We start from the raw sequence: 19886 nt of genomic DNA on the forward strand, positions 1-19886 counted from the left end.
AGTCTTCTACCAAAAGTTTGGTTTTGGAGTGATCATATAGCCTTTTCGTATACTTAGTATACGAGAAAGGCAAAAATATGACAGCGGATCGTTGCCTATTATTGAAAGTGGTGCCCTTTAATACGTGAGGTGGAATAGTATTGGATCCAGAAAAGTTCGTCCTTAAATTTGTTTAATTTGAGTTTTGTTTAGAAAAATTCAATATTAACGCCGCTCTTGAGAACAACTTTATTTTTTCGAATTAAGAATCAATTCTAATTTATCTTTAGAATAACGAACAAATTATAATTGTACACAAAGAATAATTTTAATGAATTATTTTGGGAAAATTCTTCTAAATTACAACCGTCTGCAAAATGCTCTCAATGTTATTCAAAGATGTGTAGGTATCTCGAAGAGAGATCACCGGTCGTGTTCTAAAATTTTCTCGACTTCTACAGACAGTTGGTAGGGGTTCAGCCAAACCGCAACAAGCGGCTTTTCGACTGACTTGTAATATTTTGTTCGTACAAGCACAACGGAAATAGTATCATATCAATTTAAACGTACATTTGCAGTAGGATATTCTCAGCTATGGGATTGAGGGATTCGCGATACGATTTGCGACCAATTAATTCTGCTAAACGAAAGTTTGAGCAGAAAAATGGGTGATTTTACATTGGCGCTTGGTGTGATTGGGAGTTGTCAGGGGAGGGGGCAGGAGGGGGCGTCACCATCCCCCCCTAAATTGTGGAAAGATTGAACGGATACTGAAATGAATTCCCTCAAACATGTGCACTTTACGATCCAATCATATACAGAAATAGCTGGTTGAAATTCAAAAGATTCCCGAAACTTATTAGGGCATTCAGGATCCATAATATATAAAAGTTCAAAACAACTCGAAACATTTCGGGCTCAAAAAATTCTCATTAAAATCCTTCTAGAAGCTCCCCTGGGAACTTCTGAATTCCTCCGGAAAGTTATTCACAAATTCCTCTGAAAATCGTTCGAAAATCCTTCTCATGTAATTGTTCCTCTCTATCTTGAAACCCCCCACTAAATTTGTTTAGGAAGTTCGCGAGGAAATTCCTTGAATATTTCTTTTCTTCTCTCCAAGATTTACTTCTAGATATTTCTTCGGCTATTCTCTCTTCAGGTAGAATCCGGCATTTCCTTCAGGAATGCATTCGAGAGTTCCGTCAAGAATACATACGGAATTTCTTCCCAAAATTTTACCAGAAGTTTCTTTAAAAATTTATGACGGAAATCCTCCAATTTAGCTCCATAATTTCACTTGTAAATCTATAAGAAATTCCTTCAGAAATTCTTCTAGGAACTTCTCCGGGCATTCCTATCGGAACTCTTCCTTTAATCCAGCTTTCCACGCTAGCCATAATGGCGGCTGCTATAAATGAATGTGACAGTAACTGCTTCCGACGCCAAACTGTAATCGACGCTGATTGTATCTTAGCGACCATTTTCATATTGTTTATTTATTATTTTCAGCAAATGCAAGCTTCGAAGAAAATGAATAAGATTTTCAAAACTACCATTCGATTAGTATTATATTATTAATACCCATTTTCGTTTTAGGTTGAAGTAATTATCCGATACACTATCAAGCCAAAAAAAAATCGCCTTTTGTGACCCTGTTGCTGTATAATTTAGTTGTGTGAAGAACAAACTCAGATAATGATAAATGCATCGCAGGACAGGTTTAAATCCTAGGTTCAAATAATCATTCCCACACTTAGCTTGGATCCACTGGTTCTCAGTTGTTTCTATTAAAACTAGAAGAGAATCATCGTTTGTAATCATGTTTCCGAGTTCATACAAACGCTCCAGTATATGAATCAAAGGTGATCCTCATCGATTCCCTATCAACACACTCGGCCTGTTTGATTATTTTTCCTAGCTTTGCACAGCCAAGCGCACAGTTCTTTAACTTCTACATCTAAACGATTCATTTGTATATTACGGCAAAAAATTTTCGCCGCTCCCACTATGCGCCATGACATCTATTGCAAATCACTTTTTCGTACACGGTTATCAATCAAGGAACTAGCACTGTCCAATACTTGGTATGTTTGATCAAAACATAGAATTTTCATCTGTCATAAGACGAGTTTATACAATCCCATTGAATTCCACCACTTAATTGTATCTTGACAGATACGTATTTCAACCTCAACAGTAAGGCCGTCTTCAGTGTCTCGTACTTGACTCGACGTCGAGTCAAGTACGAGACACTGAAGACGGCCTTACTGTTGAGGTCGAAATACGTATCTGTCAAGATACAATTAAGTGGTGGAATTCAATGGGATTGTATAAACTCGTCTTATGACAGGTGAAAACATTCCACTAAAAAGCTCAAAATAATTTTCTTATCATAGAATTTTGCTGTATGGGGAATAGTCATGAAGCTGGAATCTACATGTAGGAACTCCATACCATAGGTATACGCATCGCAATAAATGAACAACGCCGAGTTTTGTCACTCGGATAATAATATTATAGAGGTTCCTTGATTTTATTTGCATTCAAATCTGCATTCAGCTGTACATCGGTGTTCATTTAGATTGGTTTTTAGAGAAACAAGCTAGCATTCGATATCCAGAACACACAGCATAGTGCACCTTCTCATCTAATTCCAATATGAACATATCCAAACTACTCGTATTTGAATCTTACGGCATGCCGGAATTGATTCTTCTCATACATAAATTGTACATCAACAGGGTCACAAAAGGGAAAATTGTTAGCTTGTTAGTGTATGGGAGAAGTACTTCAACCTGAAACGATAATGGGTATTAAATGTAATAATCAAAACTAGTTACGAAAATATTATCCATTTTCTTTGAATCTTGCCTTTGCTGAAAATATAAAACAAACAATGTGAAAATGGTTGCTAAGATACAATTAGCGTCGATTACAGTTTAGCGTCGGAAGCAGTTACTGTCACATTTATTTATAGCAGCCGGCATTATGGCTAGCGTGGAAAGCTGGATTCCTCCGGGATTACTTCCAGGAAATTTTCCGGGAATACCTCCAAACATTCAATAGCGAAATCATCTAGCATTCCAATCTGGAATTCTTTTCGCAATTACTTCAGAATATCCTTCAAGAAATCCTCTAGAAATATCTTCATGAATTTCTCCTGGAATTCGTCCAAGTATTTCCCAGAAATTCTTACAGGTATTTTTTCGGGAGTTTCTTCAGGTACTTCTCCAGGAATTCCTTCAGGAATTTCTCCGGGAGATTTTCCGCGGAAGTGTACTAGAATTCCTTCCGGACTTCACTCGGAATTTACTCGGATATCTGCCAAGAGTTCTTCCAGAAATTTCTTCAGAACAATCCGCAGGGATTTTCTTCAGCAATTCATCTGGGAATACTTTCAGGATTTCATCTGGGAATTTCTGCATTAATTCCTCCTGGTATTTTTCTGGGAATTCCTTCAGATATTTTTTCGGAAATTCCTTTAGGAACTTCTCTAAGAATTATTTCAGGACTTCCATGTGGGAATTCCTCCGGAAGTGCTTGTGGGAGCTCCTCCGGGAGTTCTTCCAGGAGTTTTTCCAAGAAATTCTCCGGTAATACCTCCAGGAACTTCACAGGGAATTCCTGGACGATATTTGGCCGGAATTTCACGAGAAATGGGATTTCGGAAGTTCCTTCAGAATTTTTTTTAGGAAATTCGCGAGGAAATTCCTTGAAGATTTCTTTTCTTCTCTCCAAGTTTTACTAGATATTTCTTCGGCTATTCTCTCTTCAGGTAGAATCTGGCATTTCCTTCAGGAATGCATTCGAGAGTTCCGTCAAGAATACCTACGGAATTTCTTCCCAATAAGATCTATAAGATCTCTTCCTCTAGGATATTCCACCGGATGTTCCTCTGAAGTTCCACCAGTAGTTCCTTCGGGAATTCAATCAGGCTTTCTTCCAGGAATTCATTTAGCATTTCTTTAGGCATTTATCTATAAATTCCTCCAGAAGTTCCTCGAAGAATTTCTCTGGGAGTTCTTACGGGAATTCCTCCGGGAGGTTCTTTTAAGAATTCTTCCAGGAGTTCCTCCTGGAATTCTTACGGAAGTTCCTTTGGGAGTTCATCCTAGAATTCTTACGAGAGTTCCTCCAGGATTTCCTCCGGAAATTCTTCCTGTAGTTCTTCAATAAATTCCTGCAGAAGTTCCACCGGCAGTTCCTCCGAGAATTCCTTTGATAATTTCTCCGGAAGTTCCTATAGAAAATCCCCCGGGAGCTCCTCCGGAAATTACTCTGGGAGTTCCTCCGGGAGTTCCTTTTCAGAGAAACACCCGGAGAAACTGCCAGTGAAACTCCCGGAGGGATTCTCGTAGAAACTGCTGGTGGATCTCCCGGAGGAATTCCCGAAGGATCTGCCGGAGGAGCTCCCGTAAGATCTCCTGTAAGAACTCCGGAGGAATTTCAGGAGGGACTCCTAGAAGAATTCCTAGAGGACCTCCCAGAGAAACTATCGGAAGAACTTCGGGAGGAATTTCCAGCTTAATTTCTGAAGAAAGCCTAAATGATTTCCTGAAAAAATCCTGAATAATTTCCTGGAATAGCTTCTGGTGAAACTCCCGGAGGAGTTTCCGGAGAAACTCCTGGATGAATTGATGGTGGACTTCTCGGAGGAACTTTCGAAGGAATTTTCTGGAAGAATTTCTGAAGAAACTCCCGTGAGAATTTTCAAAGGAACCCCGGGGAAACTACTAGAAGCATTCTCGGAAACAAGAGAATTCATCTTATAGACAAATCTCGTCTAGCTGAAACCATTGCTGGGGTTTTTAGCTGGACTATCATCATCATCAGAGGACCTCCCGGATAATTCCCTGAGGAGCTCACAGAGAAATTCTCGGAGGAGCTTCTGGTGAAGAATCTATATAATTCCTGAAGAAGCCTAAAGAAATTCAAATTCTGCCGAAATTCCCGAAAGAATTTTCAGAGGAACTGACGATCGAACTTCCGGAATAATTCTCAAAGGAAATCCTAGAAAAATTCTTGGTGGAAATGCTGGTTGAACTCCTGGAAGAATTCGAGGAGGAATTTTCGGAGAAACTCCTGGAGGATCTCCCAGTGGAAATCATGAAGTTTTCACCGGAATTCTTCCAGGATTTCATTGCTAATTAATCTAGGATTTCCTCCGAAAATTCTATTGTCGATTTCATTTTCGGTATAATTTCTGTATAAATTTCCGGTGGAATTTCTGGAGAGATTCTTTGAAATTTTCACGAGAAATTATTCGAAACAATTCACGGACATTTTTATGAAATTTACACAAGAAATTCGAAGATTTTTCGTAAAATTCTCAGGAATGTTTACTGGCAATTCTGCGGAATTCCCACGGAATATTCTTATTCTTAAAAATTATGGGAAACAGCACGAAATTATTTGAATTATTGCAGGGAATTCTGCGGAACTTATACTTCTTCGTGAAGATTTTCTTGGAATTGGTGGAATTTTCGGATCAATTCCCGGCAAAATTTATGGTGGAATTCCTGAAGACACTGCCGAAGAAGTTGCTGCAGGCATTCCTAAAGAATCCCCGATAGAATTTCGGATAGAATGCCAGGAGCAATTGTCGAAGGAATTCCTGGAGAAAGCTTGCATATTGATTTTTCTGCCTATTTTATAATAAATATTATTTCAGAGAAGATTTGTTTAGAAATTCAGATGTATGGTTCTAGCTTTCTTGATTTTTATAATAATTATTATAGCTGATTTTATATTCTTTCTGAATACTAAGTTCGTTAATATTTTTCTCACTTTATTTTAAAATATCTGATGGGAAATAAATCACGTATTTTTAAATCCATTAATGTTTTAATCATTATTGTTTCGATTTGGTTTGGATTTGGTTTCATGTGTTAATATTCATGTGTTTTTATAAGACTACTATAAAACTACGATTTAGGAGACCAAAATTGCCCCCCCCCCCCCCTTCTCGAAATCCTGGCTACGCCCATGGATTCATTAGTTTGAAACAGCATGTTCACTTAGTTTTCCGTACAACGAGATGCTGGGATTTATAATTCCGTACAAGTGTAGAGAAGTACACCACGCCTGATCCACGCCGTTCCTGCGAATTCTGTTTCCTTTGCGGCACATTGTCAGCAGCAGACACAACAAAATAATTTCACATTAAAACCAGTCGAGATTAATAAATAGCACATACATTTATCCGCGAAATCTAACATTACAAATAACACAAAGTTCCAAAAGATTGGAATCCCGTTGACCGCTTAACAAATATTATCACTTGTACTTGTAACAATTGTTACACTACAATCAAAATAGCTTTTATATTAAAATCAAACCGAAATCGAATAATTTTGAAAAATTAACGGGAGCAAAAACGGAACGAAAAAAACACGTTTGCTAGTCAGCGCGGCATACTTTGATCAATTTAACTATCAGTGTACTTTTTATATTACACGTGTTCCAAAATTACGAAAAAAAAATCACAATGTCTTTTAAATATTGAGAATGTTGCTAACACTATTTTGGGAGCCTATTCCAACTACAAGCTTTATCAGGATCAAGCTATGATAAGGAGTATCTTACTATGTCTGAAACTTGATTATGCATATGTACAACATGCAGTGGCGTAGCCAGAAAATTGGTCTGGGGGGGGTTTTCTGAACATTTTTTTTCTCCCAAAAAAAATTTCTTCTAAAAATTTCGTCTCTCGGGGGGGGGGGGGGGTTATGCCCAGTAACCTTTCGTTTACTAAAAAAATATGTTTGTTAACAGCTTGACTTGCCATTGTACCGCTCTTTCACGTTGATACAGTACCAAATTGTGTTTGTCTCCTACTTTTATGACCATTATTCAGTGAAGAACCTCATATTGAACGAACTTTCTTCTATTATATATTTAAATAATAGATACATAGGATACATAGTATACATATTTCAAAAATTGCATGTACTATAAACGGAAAGGAGGTACCTTAAGATCGCATGAAGGAACATTAGGTCACACCAACACTACGAAAAGGCCCTTAGAGCGAATTTAGAGTCATGACAATCCTTCTTATGGTGGGATAACAAAAGGTACGAGATAAGATTGCGAAAAGCCTTGAGAAAAGTCCATTAGATTTTAGTGTCTAAACCTGGAACCACTGAAACTGTTTTATTAATTCAGTAATTTCACGATATGCTTTGGAAAAGAATCACTTTTTAACAATTTTATTAATAACTATGGACGATATTTGCATTAGTTGGATGATCCGATCATTGACAGAAAACACTTCATTTATTTATATTGTATATTTGTAGATAATATAATTAAAATTGTATATATATAATTTGTATTTAATTATAAATTATTGACAATCTTATAAATTACCTTTGTTGATTATTAAATCCCATACAAAAGCGTATCAATTTCAAAATTCGCTCACAAAAGCATGTTTCCTGGAATCTATAGTGGAGGTTCTTGATGCATCCATCTAGTCATTCACTTTTCTACAATATACGAAAAATATTCAGAGTAAGATGTATCCCTAGATATCATACCGAGCACAAATTAACGCAAAAATATGTTCTTCGGAGAATAAAACACAATGTAACTGATTTCACTATCTCAAGGGGCTTTAGAAAATTACTTAACGCTATAGGGGGAGGGAGAAGGTAAGGCCCAGCGTTGCGATAAAAAACGGGGAGAGGGGGTCCAACATTATAAAGTTTAGCGTTACGTAATTTATGGAAGAACCCCACAGTTTTCGTAACTACTTCATGCATATGATATTTCCTTTCCGTTCCCTCTTTTCATTTCATCGTCAATCCTACTTCTATTTCGTGTCTAATATAAGTATGTGTTGGTCCATAAGTAATTAATTGCCCTCTAGTTGAAGAAACAATAACAAACAATAACGCAATGCACATGAATATCATAGGCACTTTAGCTGAAGTGAACAATTGCTCATCTTGAGCAATTGATTGTTTGTCCTCGCGAAGGACGAACAATTAAAAATTGGAGTAATTTCGTATATTTTTTTTCGAAACGAAAAGCATCGTTGTTATAATAACGTGTTACTGTACGAACAAAACAATTTTTGTTAAGACCTTTTGACTCAAAGATTAAAAGTTAAGGAACTTTTTAGGATTTGAGTACGCGACGGATTGTGTTATCATTTGTTCGGTAAGAACGTGAATTGAAATAAACATCAATTTCTACTGTGATTAGCAGAAAAGATAAGATCCGGGAAATTTTGTTCGTTTTGGTGTAGTTTGTGAGCAATGTCATTATTGCGTCTTACATTGCGTTTTTGTTAAGTTCCATTTGAATTACACGTCACATACGGCATACCGTTTACCAAAACGAACCCCGCCACACAGCCCATCCCATCTATCCAAAATCCCTGTGATTACTCGTGGAAGTGCAGATGACTCGTCGGCTTCTATCAAAGCGAGAATCACGTCAACATTTTCCCACCCATTCCTTAATTGACCTGCATTCGGACACGGCCGGCGCTGGTATTGCTCAATTCCTGGTCACCAGTTTTTACACATTGAGGATGATGTTAGTCCCAAACATCATCTGTTGGTTCTCTGTGTAACTACAGCTGACCTAGCAATAACGGAGGAGCAACCGTGGGCGGTCAATCATGCTCATGCTCATGCTCAAAAAAACGGTGTGAAACTCGCGTCGAAGTCGGACGCGGGCTTAACATTGGGCGGCTACAAGACGGTATACTAGCCCAAGAATACACGCAGCAGCTGGAAGTGGCACTCCCAATGGAAGAGCAGCTAGGTGCAGCGTCTCTTGAAGATGGCTGGAGAGATATTCGATCCGCCATTGGTAGCACCACAACCGCTGCACTTGGCACGGTGCCCCCGGATCAGAGAAACGACCGGTATGACGGCGAATATGAGCAGTTAGTGGAAGAGAAGAATGCAGCATGGGCGAGATTGCTGCAACACCGCACGAGGGCGAACGAGGCACGATATAAACGGGCGCGAAACAAACAAAACTCGATTTTCCGGAGGAAAAAGCGCCAGCAGGAAGATCGAGACCAAGATGAATACACAGCTAGGTGTTTCAATGTGCTCAATTTATAGACGAGAAGAAGGCGGAGGTGAAAAATTCATTTTCGGTGCAAAACATAAACAAACCGGCTGGCTCTCCCATACTAAAATCCAAGATGGCTGTATCGTGAATTTGGCAGATTGGAACACCTTGTGGTGTATTCATCTTGATCGAGACCGTGAAGAGACGGATGAACTGAACCGCGCTAATAACGCACAAAAGTTCTATGAGAAGTTGAACCGTTCACGTAAGAGACACGTGCCACAGCCCGATATGTGTAAGGTAGGGTGGCTCAAACTAGTATGAGAAAAACTTTTTTTCAATTTTTTCGATGGACCGCCCTCTTATTCGGTTCTATTTGATGCCTTGATGCTCTGGACAAAATTTCAGCCAAATCGGTCAACGCTTGGGCGGTGCTCGTTGGAAGTTTATATGCAAAAATGTATGCAGAAACATCCAAAAACAGAGAATTGCTGTTGGACGGCACAACTTACGATAAAAAACTATGATACTCATTCAGATCTTGAAGAATTTAATACAGAATGTTAGGCAAAAACGGGTGTAACAGCCGGGGTACGATTTTCAACAGATCCAGTCAATTTATTTGTTTCGCGGAGGTCATTGTCGGACGAACATTTGCAAAGGTGCCAAGTGTACACCCGGCTGAAACGTGAAGCAACAAAAGTTGGACTGGTGATGAATGCCTCAAAGACAAAGTACATGCTTGTGGGCAGAACAGAGCGCGATAGGGCCCGCCTGGGAAGCAGTGTTACGATAGACGGGAATACCTTCGAGGTAGTCCAGGAATTCGTCTACCTCGGATCCTTGCTAACGGCTGATAACAATGTTAGTCGTGAAATACGAAGGCGCATCATCTGTGGAAGTCGGGCCTACTACGGGCTCCAGAAGAAACTGCGGTCAAAAAAGATTCGCCACCGCATCAAATGTGTCATGTACAAGACGCTAATAAGGCCGGTTGTCCTCTACGGACATGAAACATGAACAATGCTCGAAGAGGACTTGCAAGCACTCGGAGTATTCGAGAGACGGGTGCTTAGGACCATATTTGGCGGTGTGCAAGAAGACGGTGTGTGGCGGCGAAGAATAAACCACGAGCTCACCCAACTCTACGGCGAACCCAGTATCCAGAAGGTAGCTAAAGCCGGAAGGATACGATGGGCAGGATATGTTCCAAGAATGCCGGACAGCAACCCTGCAAAGATGGTGTTCGCTTCCGATCCGGCAGGTACGAGATGGCGTGGAGCGCAGAGAGCGAGAAGGGCAGACCAGGTGCAAAACGACTTGGCGAGCGTGGGGCGTATTCGAGGATGAAGAGATGCGGCCTCGAATCGTGTATTGTGGCGTCAAATTGTTGATTCAGTGCTATCTGTTTGGATGTAGACTAAATAAATGAATGAACATGCAATTCTAGGTGTATCGATACACATTTAATCGTAATTATCGTATTCTTTTTCCAAGGATTAACTCGTTTTGTTTTAGATGATCAAGATCTAGTTTTTGTTATATTGAGTCAAACCTAATAACAAAAATTCAACATTACTGTGTCCATGATTCCTCATGACTGTTCTTTTTTATATTTTAGAAAATTGATTCCCACACCAACCGTAAAATTACTGCATTCAAACTACAGAAAGAAACAAATCAAACGTCAATCACCTGTTCCTCCTAATCTTAGACTGTATCGCAGTAAGCTACGGCTCGCTCCGATGACGGCTATTTTCCGATTTTCCTCGCCTCCTATGATTCCAACTCGCCAAATTAGCGGCGATTATCCACCGGGTGGGCTGCGGCTCATCAAACACCACCGACGGACGGACGAAAATGATGTCGATGTGCGAATTCATCAATCTCCGTCCAGATCGTGGTGATGTGATCTTTGTTTGTTTATATGGCACGATTTGTGCGTTGTACTGTGGAGTAGAAGAGCCCCAACTAGGTCACAAAATCAGTGAAAATTATCAACGTGCTAATGAAACGGTCAGTGCGAGTCCGAGTTATTGTCTTTTTTGATTCCAGTTTCGGGATGGCGCCATTGTTTGGAATTCGGCACGTTACGATTGAGTAATGGCGAACTAGTTTTGCTTCAATTACCCTTCTGTCAGGCTTTGGAAAGATCGACTGATTGAATTATCACGACACGACAATACCCCTGTTTCGAGCTACGATGCACGCGTAGCGAATGTTGCTTCACGAAGACACATTTTACGGCTGGTGGTGGTGTCGGGTCAGGGCGTGAAATTTACCGGGTCATGTTGAACTGAAATGCGTGCAGTCAGCCATAAAATCTCTGCATCAACGGGAACAACACTGACTGTCTAAAATCGCCGCGGTCGTTCGACCCGGGACTCAGAACAAAAGCCGCCCGGGGCGTTCTACAACAAAAGCTTCAATGCTCAATCATGCACAACGCGGCGGAACCAGACAATGTTCCATCCCATTTCACGTTCCAAAATTGCTGTTGTTGTCGTTGATGTTTTGCAACTTTAACAACCATTCACATCAGCGTTCGGACACATAAACAAAAAAAATAGAATGACAGTTTGAAATGCGACCGACTCGAACGAGAGGTACTTATGGGTCAAATTATTCAATCCATCGAGTTGACCATGACGCGAAGCAGTCATGGCGGACAATCGAGGCGATTTGTTATTATTTCGAAAATGTTGAAGGGATGGGCAGCACATTCCAGCAGCGTTTTTATTGATTAATGCTTGATGCTGAAAAAAAAACAATTTAAGAGGTCCATAGGGGCTGACAACAATGCGTGACAAATGTAGTAACACGCAAAACAGTCAACGACGAAGTAACAAAAAACGTGTTTTTATTGCCCTAGTTGGTTATGTGCTATAAATGCCACGCCGTAACAAGTGTCACTTAATTCCCATCGGAGGGAAAGTACAAAAGTGTCTTGCGCTCGGATAATTTGGAACGATACAAATGTTTCGATTACACAATGGCGTGAAAATGAGACATCCAATCGATCCGTTTTCTTCTTCCGTGGTATTGTTGCTCTTGATCCGATTTATTTCCCCTTTTTGTGGCGCTTCGATCGGTAATTAAAGAACAGTCTTTCTCCCATTGCCCCTTGAATAGACCCATAAAACCACGTTTTGTCTTTTAATTGAGTCTTTCTTGTTGTTCGTTTGGATTCCTACAGCAATCAAGCACATCGATTAGGCGTGGATCTCCATTTACGGTGATTCGACACGGACCCAAAAGTGAAACCGCCAGCACAAATTGATACCGCGCTTTGCTTGCATCGCCGTCAGTTCACTATTGAGGGAGCTCTAGCCTCAAGACGGTTCAATTGCGCAACCAACGGTTTGTTCAGGTTGAATAAACTCAAATGAAACAAACGGATGTTTTGTTGAGAACCCCACACGGTCGGTTGACGTCAGTGTTTATCCTCGCAGCAACAACTCATTGCAAAACCACTGACACCATCGATCGATGATGTGGTTTTTTGTTCTTTTCTTACTGACACATCAACATCCGTCAATATGTGTTGCAAAGTGGGCATCTTGCAAAAAAATCTGATTCGTTCAATTGTGTATACAACGGACCATGTCAAGCAAAGCTTACTTCGATCAGTTTTTGTTTAGATTGGCAAATCGTTCGATTCTGCTATAAAAGTTGGACATTTACCTACAACGAGGTATGAAGAATAATGAATTGCATCGTTTATTACCTCAAAATTAATTTTTTTGGTAAAATGAGTAATTCTACCAATAATAACGATGCCAACAAGTTATACTATAAAGAAATTTAAATATTTGCCTAACATGTTGAACCTAAGTTTCCTTTCCGCTAGATTTAACGAAATTTACAAATTCAAAACAACGCTCCCTCTTACTGTGATTAGTGAATTAATATCGTGATATAATACAATGATTTTTGTTGAGTTCTGCCTTGTTAAATTTTCATACAGAATGACTTAAAACCATCCGTGAAATTAGATTTGCGTCGCGTCGTCACTGTGAGGCGCCAAAAAGCTTAAGGTCAAGGTTGGCTGCGTACAAGTGGCTGAAAATAGAGCGCTGTAAGTAAGTAAATAATGCATTGCACTTTCAGTTCGTTCTATTGAGCGGGATCCAGAGCGTTCTTTTAACCTTGTCCCTAAAATGTCCGGATGGGTGCCACACTTGGAAGTGGGAACGTCGTGTGATTTATTGGCACAGTAACGCAAATTTTCAAGGCACTTGTTTGTTCGAAAGGTGCGATACCGGATACCGCCACGAATAATGTGTACATTTGCATAATAATTAATTCCATTGCAAATGTGATGACCTAATCATCAAAGCTTTAAGCGCTTGTCGAATATCGATCATATAAAAGATAAAGTCGCTCAATAATGTTTTTTCTTCATTTTCTCTATTTTCAGGAATTAAAAGAAAGCTTCAATTATGGCCTGTTTTGTCCGCCATCCAATGGCAAGGCGGGCAAATTTCTGGATGAGGAACGAAGACTGGGTGACTACCCGTTCAATGGACCCGTTGGATACCTGGAGGTAAGTTTGGAGGAATTCTGCGATCCAAAAACTAATCAAATCTTGTTGGGTCGGTTAGTTGTTCTGATACTGTCGGTCAATTATGGAGCTTGTTATGGTGTCGTTAGAGTGCTGGAACAAGATGACAGGAGTCTGAAACGTTGATTCAAATCGTCAATATGGTTAGATCACAGACAAACCGACGTAACACTTAAATTCAATCCATCGTACATGACTTATTTTGCGCGATTCTGCCTATAGGGGCACTAGCAGCTCTAGCATTTAACGTTAGGTGGCTATATATACTGTCAGAACATCTACGCCTCGTTAGAGCTTAATGAAGAGAGCGCTTATCGCTTTTCCGAAAACAATAAAAGTGTAATAAAACAATAAAAGAGATAGAGTGCTATCTGTCTGCCTATGCATCGGATGCCGCTCAGCTGAAAAAAAAAACTGGAATGCTCTCGCCGATATTTTTTGATTATTTTTATCAGGTAGCTGAGAGGATTGTAGGTAATTAGATGCAAGGGGATACCGTTGAAGCATTGCCATCAAGTTAGACATTATTGAAGGTTTCATGAGGCTTGGAAGTCTCCTTTCAAGAGGCTCGGAAGCCTCCTTTCAAGAGGCTCGGAAGCCTACTTTAAAGAGGCTCGTAAATCAACTTTCAAGAGGCTCGCAAACCTTCTTTCAAGAAGCTCGGAAGCCTACTTTCAAGAGATATGGAAGCCTCCTTTCTTGAGGCTTGAAAGCCATCTTTTAACAGGCTCGAAAGCCTACTTTCAAAAATCTTGGAAGCCTTCTTTCAAGAGTTTCGGATTTTTTCTTTCAAGTGGCTTCGAAATCTCCTCTTATGGGGCTGAAAAGCGTCTTTTCAACATGCTCAGAAGCCTCCTTTTAAGAGACTCGGAAGGCTCCAAAAGTCCTCAAAGTCTTGTAGGAAGCTTGATGTATAAACGTAATTTGAATTGGAAAGTTTCACGGAATAACGAACATTTCAGACAACTTTTAGAGAGCCGTAGCAAGTAATAATTATGGTTTTATAATGTTCTTGAAGATATCATTTTACTCTTAAAGTGTGCTATGCAACCATTATAAGTACAACGATGTTACTAGAGATATATCCAGTTAGTTTTCAGGTCCGTTTTGCATATATCTTTGGAGCCACGCTTATTTTTATTAAACATAAATTTGAATTTCAATCAAATAAAAATAATAATTTGTTGATGTATATTTGTGTTTGTATGGTAATAATGCTCTAGATACAGAAAGCATATGTTTGGAGTTAGTTGCGCTCCAGAAATTCTTCAAAAGATAATGGAAACTATGCTAGCTGGTCTGGAGGGAGTCATTGTGTATCTAGACGATGTAGTCGTTTTTGGTTCAACGAAAGAAGAGCATGACAGAAGGCTGGAAGCGCTCATACGGAAGAGCATGGATTTTTTTTAATTTTGAAAAATAAACTTTTGGCGCTGAGGAGATACAGTTTCTGGATCATGTAATCAATGAGAATGGTATTCGTCCAACAGGAAGTCGAATTTCTGCGGTTAAGAATTTTAGAGAGCCAAAAACTGCAGAGCTGAGGAGTTTTCTTGGACTTATCACGAATGTTGGTCGATTCATTCATAAGAATATTACTTCATAATAGATCAAGTTTTCAGAGGAAAAAGGAAGCATTTAACGACATCAAAGACACTATCTCTGACACCAAGTATTTGGGTTTTTATCGTAAAGATAAAACCAAATTGATTGTCGATACCAGTCTAGTTTTGTAACTGTTTTACACGGATGGTCAACATAGGATTATCTCAGCCGGCAAATCGCTTACGGATTTGGAACGTAAATATTGCCAGACAGAGCGTGAAGCGATGGAGAATTTTATTTTGTAGCTTCTTGGATCGAAATTTCAACTTATCACCGACTGTAAAGCATTGAAGTTTTTGTTTGAACTGAGATCTCGCCCATGCCCAAGAATTGTGCGTTGGGCACTGAGAATCCAATCGTATAGCTATTACACCAAGTACGAACCAGGAGTCACAAATCTAGCGGATGCTTTATCTTGGTTATCGATATTTGATGCTTTTGATTTTGACATACCGGTAAATCGTTACATCAATCAACTTTTGGATCATTCAATACCTAAAGCAGTTACGCTAGCTCAAGTGTATGAAGCCACAAAACATGAGGACACCTTACAAGAACTCGAGAATGTTCTTCTTAAGATTTAAGGATTTTAGGCCGTTTAAGTACGAAATTTATTCAACTAATGGTATTCTCATGCGAACATATCGCTTGATTACTCCTGAATCGCTCCAATACAAGGTTCTCCAGTGTGCTTCCACGATGAACACCAGAGCATAAGTCTAATGAAGCGGCGATTGCGACAAAAAGTTTGGTGACCATGAATGGATAATCAAGTCGAGAAATATGTCAGAAACTGTGGTTCATGCATTCCTAGTTTCCACTCCAGAACAAATGCAACGGACAAAAATGCCAGAAAAGCCATGGACGGACGTGGCTACCCCTACCATCGGGACATTTTTACTTATATTGAGCGCCGTAGCGTGTGGCCAGGTTGGCCCCCGCCAGGGGCGCCAGCTCTCAGGGGGGCGCCGAAATCAAGAATTAACCTTTCTCGTCAATAATTTTTATTCGCTCAATCGATTCTTTATTTTATTTCGGATGAACTTTCCCAAAGAACCCATGTTTTTGACGGCTCTAAGTATTTAAAAAAATTAAAACAAGATTGGCATATCATTTGCCCGACTTTGAAAGAATATCGGGAGAATTTTCCAGGCCGGTTCACACGTGCAGCACTTTTTCGGTTTTTGTTTTAGATTTTTCAAATAGTTAGAGGCTTTAAAAAATATGAGTTCTTCGGGAAAGTTGACATTAAAAAGTCAAAGAATCAACTGAGACAAAAAAAATCGTTTTCAAAAAAAAAACCAAAAAAAGTGCTGCACGTGTGAACCAGCCTGAAAAATTCACCCGGTGTTCGTTGAAAGTCGGGCAAATGTTAGGCCAAACTTGAAAAACAGCATCTTTCCAATTTTTTGTTTTAAATTTTAAAAATACATAGAGGCGTCAAAACTATGGGGTCTTCGAGAAAGTTCACCTTAAATAAAATAAAGAATCGATCGAGCGAATAGAAATTTTCGATAGGAAAGGTCAATTACGGACGGCTTATCATTAAACGAGTTTATACTACTCCATTTACTTCCATCACTTGAAATGGAGTAATACAAACTCGTCTTATGATATGTGACAAAATTCGTCTAGAAGCTCAAAATAATTATTTATCAAGAATAACAGCATGAAACAAAGAACAGTTTTATTAGTTACAAGGCCAATTAATTACAAACCGGCTACAAAATCTGAAGATTTATGGTAAGAAGACTTCCAAAACCGTTATTAAGGGACCAAGAAAAAAAATAAAAGTTTCATATCCAAAAAGTTATTTGAAAATTATAGATTGGATTATTTCTATTTTCGAATAGGGTAGAGAACCATTTGAGCAGCACCCCCTATTCTCATCAGCAACGTTCATTACTCGAGCGCATTACAATCGAATTGTTTTTTGGTACATGGTTAGTTTCTGTCGATATCTGGTGATGTTCAAAAAATCAAGCCATTTTTTTGGAACGCGGTCGAGTTATTAACGTTGCGGACGGGAATAGGGGGTGCTGCCCAAATGGTCCCGCTCCCTACTTTTACTGTCACCAGTGGAGAAAAAGGCGAAACTGTCGAATATGCGACAGGCAGTGATAATGTACTTTGCCAAAATAACTACTTTAGTTATTTGAATTATAACTATTTTGAAAATTTAGAAAAAGAATTGGAAAAGTTCTGTTTTTTCAAGCTTAGCCTAACATTTAGGCCAATTCACACATGCAGCAGTTTTTCAGATTTTGTTTTCGATTTTCATACAGTTAGTGGAATCAAAAATATGTCTTCTTTGGGAAAGTTGACCTTGAACGAATGAAAGAATTGACTGAGGCAATAAAATGAGATACAATTTTTGACGGGGAAGGTCAATTGAATACAAGAAATAGTCGTTGTGGACAGTATGAGCTGAAAGGAATCATAGGCAAAAAACTTTCAGCAATTTAAATGATCTTCCAGTCCGTTCTGGACATTTTTAAGATTCCGTACTTACATGTTTTGCAAATACTAAAACAATGACACAAAATTTCCGAGCACTGCTTGCTATCGGAAGCATCTTAAATACACCAATTTTTTAAATCTTTCTTTTCGATGAGATTGAAAATGTTGATTGAATGTAAAATATTGCATTTTTTTTCCTTAGTAAGAGAGGGGCGCCCTAAAAATATTTCGCCAAGGGCGCCGGGTATCCACGCTACGGCTCTGCTTATATTAGTCGATTATTTTAGTAGATGTACTGAAGTTATTGTATTGAGACAAACAACGTCTGAGTTAACCATTAATGTAGTTTTTGAAACCTTCTGCCGGTTCGGAGTCCCAGAAACATTAAGGTCAGATAACGGACCACACTCCATCAGCAAACAGTTCAAGGCTTTTTGTGAGCAATACGGAATACATCATCAAAAGACAACGCCATATTGGCCACAGGCAAACGGCAAAGTAGAACGTAAGAACTGCACAATCCTGGATGGGGTCGTTTTCGGTTATTGCTGGGTCGAACCTAGTTCTGCCCCGGATCCGCTCTAACAGCTGTCAAAACGTTCGGTTATTCGTTCAGGTTGGATCGCGATCCGCACCAGATCCGACCCAAAACGAATGAGGTTCGCTCTGCCGATTTATCGAGATCCAACCTAGGTTCACCAATACATTCGAACACAAATTGGTGTTTATGTTTACGCTAAAGGAAAATGAAAATGAAAGACACGGATGGATATTTGACTTTGAATCGTTTTCGTTTCATTTGTAAAATTTATCAATTTTGATGCTGTCTTCCACGTAAAAATGGATTATTTAATTGTGTGTTGTCTCCAAGTTTCTATGATGGTGAAACGGATTCAGATACCGACATATTTTTTTGCTGAATAACTCAGACGGTAGCTCCGTTATAAACAAAATGAGGGTTAAAATTTTTGTTGAAAATGTGATTGATAAATGCAGTAACAAGAAGGTAGCTGTAGCTGCTATTTATTAACTATTACGTTGTGTATTCGAAGATATACTTTAGGTATAATTGCTCTCTCAATGGGAAAATAGCATACCGGAGTATCGGAGTATTATCTATATAATTTATCTATACCAAAATGTTCATACCATTATTTTACTCGTTATACTCCATTGCACAGTGACGTCACACACGACTTTTGACAGGTACTGGTCCTGTTGTTTTCAGACGACTTTATTTTAATTTTGAGATACTTCTATCATTCTTTGGATTTTCTGATCGTTACTTACCTAAGCTTATCCATAATTAGCAATATTTGAATGCGGAATGTCTTCAACAACATGAAATATGCAGATTTAATTTGGATCAAAAAATTCTAAGTCCGAAACGTAAACAACAGGAGTGAGGTTAGGTTTGCCGCGCGCAATGAACTATTGCAGTTCTGTGAATAATTTGTTTAAGGTTACGTTAAAGGGTTACGTTAAGGTAATTCGTTAAAAAACCGACAAAGACATATTTCACCCCATTGGTATTTATTATGTTGAATCTCCTGTTATGTAGTGAAAAATTATGTAGAGAAAAATTATTTGCCTTTCTATTATATTTAGTTTTTGCAGTTTTGGCGAAATCGCGGTTTATCCCAAAGGGTCCTTTCTTGGGAGGAAAATAGCAAAATGCTAGTCAATTTTTGTGCGATTTGATTCTTTGTTTTAAAATAAAAGGCCCCAAATCTCAATAAATTTTCTATTGGATTTTTTACAAAGTGTTTCCATATTTTCTTGTTCTGTTTCATTTGAATTGCATAATTGATAATTCAAATGTAACACAATCACTGTTACCCAGAACGCCACATAGAATCAGCATAACAGTTGATCGGGAAACATGGATTGGCATAATTACGGGCAATGTTCCAGAGCGCCAAAATTCCTTCACGGCAATCCACATTGCCGTCGTCATTCATCACAAGCTCCTAATCACATAAATTTATTGTTGGATAAATTGTCATTTTTAAAATCAAATCAAGAAAAATCTGACTTCCTTCTTTAATTCATAAAATAAGAAACAAAATAACACTAATAACAAAATTCAAAAGATAAAATCTGATGAAATATTTCTATTTCTGCCAGCTGATAAAAGTGCGAACTGAAAACAAAACAGATGATAGGGCTCGAGTTCTCACTAACACCATCATACTGACTCGATCCCGATTCTTTTTTCGTTCGGTTATTCAGAGTCGGGGTC

The 19886-nt window shown here is 38.9% G+C and overlaps 1 protein-coding gene across 6 annotated transcripts in view; it reads left to right on the top strand.

Annotated features, from left to right (window-relative positions):
• The window catches only part of LOC134226601 (SH3 and multiple ankyrin repeat domains protein 1), a 425678-nt gene that overhangs the window by 329970 nt on the left and 75822 nt on the right, over window positions 1-19886 (top strand). For all 6 annotated transcript variants that reach the window (XM_062707471.1, XM_062707474.1, XM_062707476.1 and 3 more), the window contains one exon: window positions 13436-13561. In XM_062707471.1, the coding sequence (XP_062563455.1) occupies window positions 13436-13561 (126 nt within the window). The remainder of the gene's footprint in view (window positions 1-13435; window positions 13562-19886) is intronic.

Source organism: Armigeres subalbatus, chromosome 3 (genome assembly GCF_024139115.2).
Source record: "Armigeres subalbatus isolate Guangzhou_Male chromosome 3, GZ_Asu_2, whole genome shotgun sequence".
Lineage (NCBI taxonomy): Eukaryota > Metazoa > Arthropoda > Insecta > Diptera > Culicidae > Armigeres > Armigeres subalbatus.